Source organism: Engraulis encrasicolus, chromosome 6 (assembly GCF_034702125.1).
Source record: "Engraulis encrasicolus isolate BLACKSEA-1 chromosome 6, IST_EnEncr_1.0, whole genome shotgun sequence".
Classification (NCBI taxonomy): Eukaryota; Metazoa; Chordata; class Actinopteri; order Clupeiformes; family Engraulidae; genus Engraulis; species Engraulis encrasicolus.
The window spans coordinates 10,801,434-10,810,470 of record NC_085862.1 but is presented as its reverse complement, the minus strand read 5'-3'; the positions used below and the strand labels follow the sequence as shown (position 1 = coordinate 10,810,470).

At 47.5% G+C, this 9,037-nt stretch overlaps 1 protein-coding gene across 9 annotated transcripts in view; it reads right to left on the bottom strand.

The window, feature by feature from the left end:
- Positions 1 to 325: 325 nt before the first annotated feature.
- mast2 (microtubule associated serine/threonine kinase 2) overlaps positions 326 to 9,037 on the bottom strand; it is a 148,200-nt gene continuing 139,488 nt past the window's right edge. For all 9 annotated transcript variants that reach the window (XM_063200621.1, XM_063200622.1, XM_063200623.1 and 6 more), the window contains 3 exons: positions 7,824 to 7,960; positions 6,655 to 6,842; positions 326 to 4,493 (listed from right to left, as the gene is read on the bottom strand). In XM_063200621.1, the coding sequence (XP_063056691.1) occupies positions 2,491 to 4,493; positions 6,655 to 6,842; positions 7,824 to 7,960 (2,328 nt within the window). In that variant the 3' untranslated portion in view covers positions 326 to 2,490. The remainder of the gene's footprint in view (positions 4,494 to 6,654; positions 6,843 to 7,823; positions 7,961 to 9,037) is intronic.

The following is a 9,037-nucleotide window of genomic DNA, read 5'->3' as shown; positions in this document are numbered from 1 at the left end:
GTGGCTTTGTTTAGTTTCATTTTTTTCCCTTTACTTTTTGTTTTGAGGTAAAGAGATATGTAAACAAACACACACACACCTGTCTCCGGACTGTAACAAAATGACCTTGCCAGTTAAAAAGTTGAAGATGTGGACAACTTCGGCAATTAGTAACCTAATAGAGATGTTTTGGCCACAATGAGGAAGAGGAAGATAATTATCAAGTTATCTGAAAACAATAGTTTAAAACATTGAATAATAACACATAACAGTACAGACCACAGTACTAGAAAAAAAACAGGAACTGTTAAGTGTCCAAAATTAAAACAGAATATCGAACAAGGTCTCTGGATTGGTCAACACCTCGCAAAGATAGGATCTCATTGGCCAATTTATTGGTTCACTTGGAAGGGACAGAACACACACACACTCACACAGACATAAGTAAAAAAAAAAGTAGTGGGTTGCTTATTTTGTGCAAAGCTGTCCACTTGTCCAGCATTTCAACAAAGGCCAGAACTAGACTGGACAGCACAGGTGCAACACTTACACAGACACTAAACTACATTACAGACACACACTTCCAATACTGCAGCGTATAAAACAGAAAGAAAAAAAACATTTTAAATATTCATTTATATACACACATTTTGGCGCACTCACCTATGTACAATACACACACACACACACACACGCACAACCCATTTCATTTCATACACACCTAGCATTTAGCTAGGTCACCATATGACACGTAGAGGCCACGGACGTAGACACAGTTAAAACACAGCAAATTGGTCCAGAGTTAAAAATCACTGGGTTGATTTTGTTGTGAATAAAAGCAAAGAAAGAAAACTAACAAAACAGCGGGGGGGGAAAAAAAGCTAATTAAAAAGGGGCTAGAAATGAAGTCGAGTGTCCACACTGAAACTAGTATGAGACAAAGTATCTAAATGTGTGCATGTATGTGTTGAGAGCTGCGACAAAAAAAAGTGGCTTTATTCTTTCCAGTTAGCTCCCGTATTGCGACTGTATTTTTGGCTGAGGAAAGGCCTGCGGGGTTGAGATGTCTCGAGTCTGAGCCTCATGGAGTTGAGTCATTTATCAAGTCTGACAGGCAAGCAGCAGAGTGATTAGGGAAATTGGAATGTCAGACGTCCATGGACTTGCCAGCCACACACATTTACTCATTCCTACAAAGTGTGTTCTGCGGCGTCCATTATATTTTTGCAATAATGTGGTCACGTTGTTACCACTAGACTAGGTGTATGAGGAGACTTGTTAACTATATCAGAGGTGCGCTTGGTGCAGTACGCTTATTCACATGCTTATTCACATATGACTACCGGTATGCTACTGTAGTGATTCTTTTTTTCCCTACTTTGTTTATTAAGCAAAAAGATCACAAATACATGTTTCTAAATGAAATAGAGTGATTCTTTTTTTTTAAAGCACAGCCTTCACATTGAAATCTTTATGTGCAACATTGGCAAATTCGATTATTGAAAATCTAAGACAAACAATCCACACTTTGCAGTAAAGTCGACATGGTGGACAATGAAGAGGTATTGTTTTTTTTTTTGTCATGCTGCAAATACGGCTGAACTATCCTAAGATGTTACCAGTAGACATTCATATTGGCATACAGACACTAAGTGATCAAAGAGGAAAGTAGAGCAGAGGGAGGGGATGGTGGATGGGGCCATTTAAGGAAAACGGGTGACGCACCATTGACAAGCTTATGTACAGTACACAAAAAGCCCTCGACTGTCATTGTCAGCGAGTCCGAGACGATGCTGAGATAGGCATCTGTTTGCAATGTGGCAGATGGGGGACCATGAGATGTGTTTGTACAAATTGCTAAGCATACGCTACTTTATTGCTGCGATACATCCTTTAGCCTCCTACAGCTCTCACAGGTAGGGTTAACATGCAGATGAACAGCAACATTGTTTTTTTTCTTTAAGGCACAATCAGATCTTCGATGGAGGGGGGTGGTGGGGGGACGGCCTCAGATTGTGTCTCTATAGTTGAAGAGTAAATGTGTGTATGTTCATGTCTGATTATAATACAACCAACTACTTTCTACCTTTTTCTAGCCCCATTTGTTTGTACAAAGACCAGACAAAATAGCAAAACGTCTAATTAAAAACAAAAACAGCAAGAGAAAAACAAAAAAATGACACAGAAGAATTCATTCAAACAGGGTTATAAACAGAACTGGACTTGGAATGAAGCTTTTGTGTTTTATTTTTCTGTCTGCAACCTTATTTTTCAGATTAGTGTATGGTTAAAGTCTGTAATGTTGGGTTCCAACATGCACTCAAATGTAAAAAGTCCTTGACAGTCTTGTGTGTGTGTGTGTGTGTGTGTGTGTGTGTGTGTGTGTGTGTGTGTGTGTGTGTGTGTGTGTGTGTGTGTGTGTGTGTGTGTGTGTGTGTGTGAATTCGAATGTGTTTGGAGTATATATATGTATGTATGCATGCTTGTGCACATGTAGGCTCGTCTTGTCTGCTATGTCTTCTTGGCTTTGTCTTGCGTGGTGGTGGTGGTGGCGGTACCTTTGGCCTCCAGCCCTCTGGGCTTCACTGGTGGCCCACTGCGTCCCGCTGCAGAGCCAGCACCAGAGCCAGAGCCCGGCCTGTCCTGACTCTCTTCCCCAGCCGCCACGCTGCCATGTCTGGGGGGCGACGGCCTCTTCCTGTCTCCCGCAGCATCCAGACTCTGGGCCGAGGCCGCATCGCCTCTGAAACCAGTCGCTCTGCTGCTGCTGCTGCTGCCGGGCAAGAGAGAGTGGGCCCCAGGGCTAGAGGAGGAGGGTGCGGAGGAGGCGGTGGCAGTTGTTGTTGTTGTGGTGGCCGGTGACTCTGGCTTTGACTCTTTGCTCTTGGCGTCGGAGGTCGTGGAGCCTCCACTGCTGCTGCTGCTGCTGCTGTCCCTGGAGCTGGCTCCGGGCATGCTCAGCTTGACGGGCCCCAGCACGCTCTTGGCCACCGTGGCCAGCTGGGACACCATCCTGTCCACGCCGCTCTCCGATACGGCGGCCACTCTCAGGGCCTGGCGACGGTTGTCGGCCTCCTTCATCTCCTTGGTGATGGTGGGGGAGGAGGGTGTCTGTGGAGGAGGTGTGATGGTGGTGGCGGCCCTGGGCAGGGTGGGGCTGGATCTGGGCAGGGTGGGGCTGGATCTGGGCCGCGGGTCCAAGGGCCTCAGGAAGGGGTCCCTGGCCAGGGAGGTGAAGGCAGAGCCGGGCGTGGAGAAGCTGCTTTGTGGGGGAGGAGGAGGAGGAGGGCTGGGAGCTGAAGGGGTCCCAGAGGCCCCGGCTGTTTGGCCCGATCTCCCAGCATCCTCTGGTTTGGATGGGGCGCAGGTGGAGGAGCCCGACGCCAGCGATGGAGATGGAGATGGGTATGGGGATGGGGAGGCTCTTCGGTCTGATGCTAGCGTGCTGGTCTGGGCTGCTGGGCTACTGCTGCTCCTGCTTAACGCCGGGTGTGTGCCAGCGGTGCCCAGCGTGGCTGGCACTGAGGTGCTGGGAGTGGTCAGTCTGAGAGCTGCCGCGGAGGAGACAGAGGCGGGCCGCAGCAGGGCCGTGCTGGGGGTGACGTAGGTGGTGGTCTGGCGTCGCCCGCCGCCGCCGCCCTCCTGGCTGTCCTCCGAGCCCTCGTCCGTCTCGTCCTCCGAGGAGTCCACCTCGCGGATGGCGTCCTGCTTCTGCAGGGACTCGCGGCGCTCGGCCCGGTCCTGCCTGATGGCCGACAGCTTGTCCTTCAGCTTGCTCTTGCCGTGCGCCACCAGGCCCAGGCCCAGCCCCAGGGCTCCGGGGCCGTCCGTCACCTCCTGGCGGCCCAGCTTGCGCGCCGAGTGCTTGCCGTGCAGGCCGGCCTTCTCGGCGGCGGCCATGGCCATGGCGCGGCCCTCCTGCAGGCTCTGGAGAGCGGGCTCGCCGCGATGCAGCAGCTCCTTCTTGAAGTCGGCGTGGCTGCGGCTTGCAGATGAGGAGGAGCAGGAGGAGGGGGCGGCTCCTGCCGAGGCCGAAGAGGAGGAGGAGGAGGAAGAGGAGGAGGCGACAGGGGAGGAGCAGAGCGGGGAGGATGAGGAGGAGGTCAGGGAGGAGGCCAGCTTCTCGGCCGACTGGACGCGCTTGAGGAGCGGCGAGCGGGGCGGGTCGGCGCTCTTGGGCCGGGCGATGTGTCGCAGCAGCGGGGGCGAGGAGTGCAGCTTGACGGGGAAGGAGGCCTGGGCCACCAGGTGGGCGTGGGCGGAGAGGGGGGAGGGCGAGCGCTGCGGAGAGGTGCTGCCACCGCCACCGCCGCCGCCTTGGGGCGTGGGGGAGGGCGTGCGGGCCAGCGGCGAGAGTGGGATGTTGCCGGCCGACTTGCGGCGGGGCGAGCGGTACTGGCGCTGCAGCTTGGGGGCCAGGCCGTGCAGGGAGCTGGGCCGGATCTGGCCCGAGCTGGCGGGGGAGTTGGGAACGCTGGAGCTGGGGGAGCTGCTCTGGGACGAGGTGCCGCCCACTGGAACACACAACACAAACACAGGCAGGCAGGCCATGGTCAAGACAGGTAGTCCTACATTATACTATAACAGCAGTTCCCAAACTTTCCCCCCTGCGCACCACCTTTTACATCTCAATGTGGTTTGCGCACCCCGTAAGTGAATGTCGCACAGCCGCATATTTTGGGCAATCCTCATTTCCAATAGACCTAACGTTTTTTCTGCCATCATTACAATGGAAGTTGTTGCATGACAAGTCTATGAGTTATAAATTACACTTCAGATGGACCCTTCAAGCATACAATTTACCAAACAATTAAAACTTAGTAATATTCATGAATTCTGTATAAAAACACATCAGCCATTGCTCTATTCAGCTCGCGCACCCCCACAAAACACACCTAGGGTCCATATGTGCACATGCAGTAAATCGCACGCACGCACACGCGCACACACACACACCCCAGAGCACATAAACATTTGCACAAATATGCACACACAAAAAAAGGCACATGTGCACACACACAAGCGCCTTCCCACACATACACCCACCCACACACCTGACCCCTGTGGAGGTAGAGCGGGGACCCAGTGTCTCCTTGCTATGAATACTTTTTTCCATGATTATACATTACACATACAAGGCAGTGACTAATGGCTTGTAATGTATTGCCAAGAAAGTTTGAATACGAGACGTTTTTTTTCACCCCCCAATCTACATCTACATTTGAACTGTTATTTTTTTGTATACTGGTGTGAGAAGCGAGAACCCATTTACAGATGAATTTTATGATGCATTTTAAGTATCCCCTTGAACTGCCCCCAGTAGGCCCCAAGGGTAGGCACATCTAACTTTGACAACCACTGCTGAGGACCAAGGGCAAAACTTCAATGTGCACACCAACGACTGACTTTGACTAATGGTGTTTAGCTGCTAAATCACAGAAAGTGAATGTAGATATAAAAATTGATTTATGATTTATGAGTGAGCAATGCTTATATCCCGTGGGTATAGTTTAGATTATATTTATAATACTACATATTTGTATGTTGTACAGTACTATGTGGTTGGTGTTGTTTGAGCTGCGACTAGAGTCATACATCTTCTGGTATGTTTTTTTCAGGCTGACCATAGTGGGTCTCAGGTTAAAATAATATACTGATACTGAATGCTGTTACTGATACTGATATACTGTTAATGCATTACAGTGGTACTTTGAATAATGTACAGACATGTTGCAGACATGCTAACAAAGCACCATTGATATTAGATATTATTTGATATTCGATTTAAAAGTGATGCTTTTGTAGTGGTTTAGTAAGTGTGTGGATTGTGAATGCATTCCTATTTACTTCCACTATTTTTCTAACATTGGGCAATCCCACGTGTTGAAGTAGACTGGTCAGTGGAAATCCAGACAACACCTCAGCACTTCATTCGATATGGGTCTAGCACAGCTAGAGGGCCTTGGGCCTTGGACATGGGTCATTGACATTTTTAGAAGCAGTCTGGTGGTGCAACCACAACCATTGTTATCATTGTATGGATTCAAAAAATATTTCATATGAAAAACAGTCATTCCATGTAAATTAAACATATGTTTCAATTGATTAATTAATTAATGTACCAGATTCACACTGGTGACATTAGCTGTGGTTGCACCAAGGACCCGTATCATAAATCATGAGATACAACTCAAAGAGTTCTTATTATTATGACTGCTACTACTACTAGTGGTGTGGATTGGCACTGCCCTCACGATCCGATCCGATCACGATTCGGGAGGTAGCGATTCGATTCTATGCGATCCGATCCGATCCGATTCAATTCTACAATGCATTGCAATGCATTACATTTCTACTGAAAGCAAAGCAAATGTTTAATCAGTCATGATGAGGCAATACAGATACAGTACTAAGCAACAATGTATTGGCTGTTTTCTATATCAGTCTGTATCAGTCTTGCAATGTTTTGAAGTGCTTTTATTTAATTTAACATTCATTTGCTCCCGAAATATCCATGGAAGTAATTGAAACTTAAAAAAAATGCGAGATCGATTCTGGAACTTGTCGGATCGATTCTGGATCGTCCATGCCCCGCATTGGATTGCATCGCCGAATCGATCATTGTTGACACCACTAACTACTACTGTACCATCATTGTCATCATCCTCATCCTACCTGAGTGAGTGGAGTCTGGCGTGGAGCGGTAGCCCTGCGTTGGGGAGCGTGGTGAGAGGTTGTGTGTGGGGGAGCCCGGCACACTCTCCCCAGAGGAAACGGAGCGGTTCAGGGAGGACAGACTGCGGCTGGTGTGCAGCAGAGACGCCTGCTTGGTGATCTTACGAAACAGGGACGTCCTCTTCTTGCTGCAAAACAAAGGAGGGAGGATGGAGGGGTGACGGCATGGGGGGTTACATGATTCATAACCATCAATCAATTGAGGTTTTCATTTCTTCAAGAGTACGTATCTTTGTAGCCTCCATGTAACAAGGCCATTTCAATACTCAGTCTGAAATTTAAAGTGTAATGCAAATCTGGCTTAGTTTTTAATGTTCAAAATGTCTGTGAATGCAAATTTGATTTTGCCTTCATTTATGTGCACTTTAAAAACAAAGTCCCATATAGCTATTCCAATCCACCTCAAAGTATTCAACATGATCTCCAAAAATTCTGTGCTCCAGGACACGGATGTTAAGGTCACAAAATCCGTGTCCAGGAGCTATTTCCACAGTCTTGTGTTTTCTCAGGATTTTTCTAATTTCAAATATTTTGTCTCAAAAAAAAACCATTTCTTACTGACAGGTTAGGGTTAGGGATTGTTTTGGTCTGGGCACAGCTAGTTTTCTTTCATTCATTATATGAGTTTGATAGCCTAGCAACCAACTGGAAAAGGTATGTCTCAAAAATATGTCTTTAATTTAAATTGCTACAGCATTATTTTGTTTAGGATTAGCATTTGGTATGTATTTTCTAATGATAGAGTTAACACAGTGCTGTGGTAATAGCCTATAGAAAGCACTTCCGTGTGCCCATCACGGAAAACAATTCCGTGTCCAGGAGCACGGAAAACAATTCCGTGTCCAGGAGCACGGAATTTCGGCAAAATCCGTGCTCCTGGACACGGATTTCGTGTCCTTAACATCCGTGTCCAGGAGCACGGAATTTTTGGAGATCAGGCTGAAGTATTTTACCAGCAAAACTATTTGCAGTAACTAGTCTAAATCAGCATAATGAATGCCTTGACATACAGCAGCTTTGGTGATGAGTCTGAGGAATGGATATTTTATGCTTCTGTTCACATCAGCCTTTGCTATGTCATGGCATGTGGTGCAGCCTGTGTGCCTCACCTGTCTGTGCCCTCCTTGGTCTTGGTCCTCTTGTTTCTGCGTGCCATTTTGGACTTGGTGGTGGTCTTGCGTGCTGGGCCCACCTTAATGGAGGTGTTCTCGAAGGGGGTGGCGGAGATAGACACCTTGCTGCCACTCTGCAATAGGAGAGAGAAATAGAAATACTGATAAGTAAAGGAACAGTTTTTTTCCCTGCAGAATACCAGTACTGTACTTCTTTGTTGTTGACCTGAGTAGTCTTGAGAGGAATTTTGACCTAAGCGATTAGGCCCAATGATAGGAAAGCTGAGGCGAGTCATGCTTAGCAATAACAATAATAAATAGAAACAATATAATATAATATAATATAATATAATATAATATAATATAATATAATATAATATAATATAATATAATATAATATAATATAATATATAATATAATATAATATAATACAATATAATATAATATATAATCATTTTGGCTCTGGCTGCAGAGGAAGGACAGAATCTGGGGGAAGAACACCTAACCCCTAGGCAGCAGCTGCAGGGAACATCTCCCAACCGCCTTGCGCACTCGGCACTTCACTCAGCACTGTTGCCGCCCCAGCAACCAACGCGCACGAGCACAGCTGCTTGGAAGGGGTTAAAGCCAGCAGCTAACGAACACCAAACAGCTCAACTGCCTCACAAACAAATCGTCAGTAAGCATTCAACGCATTCGGCACCTTTCACTCAGCACTGTTACCGCCCCAGCAACCAACGCACCCGAGCACAGCTGCTAGGAAGGGGTTTAAGTCAGCAGCCAACGAACACCAAACAGCTCAACTGCCCTTATTTTTCCTGTTATTTATTCTTTTTTATGCTTATCAAATGTATGGAACGTATGTATTGTTGGTGTAAGCTGTACGCCAGGAGCAGATGGACAGTGAGACTGGCCACTCACTGTAGGCCCACCAGCTGGAGTTGGCGGTGTTGTGGTTCAGGGCCGAAACACCGCAGAGAAGGCTGGACACCACCTGATGACATCTGCTTCTGGCGTAAGGCTACAGCTGCGATGGTGGTTGAGGAAGGCACCTCCTGTGCATGCATTATGAATGTGTATTCCCCATGTTGTCTAGGAAAGATGTTTGTGTCACAAGTCTTATTTTCTCTCGCTGACCCATGGGCACCGGAGGAGGTGCGACAGGCAGCAATGCACAGCAGGTATTAACAGCTACCTGTGCAATCATAATA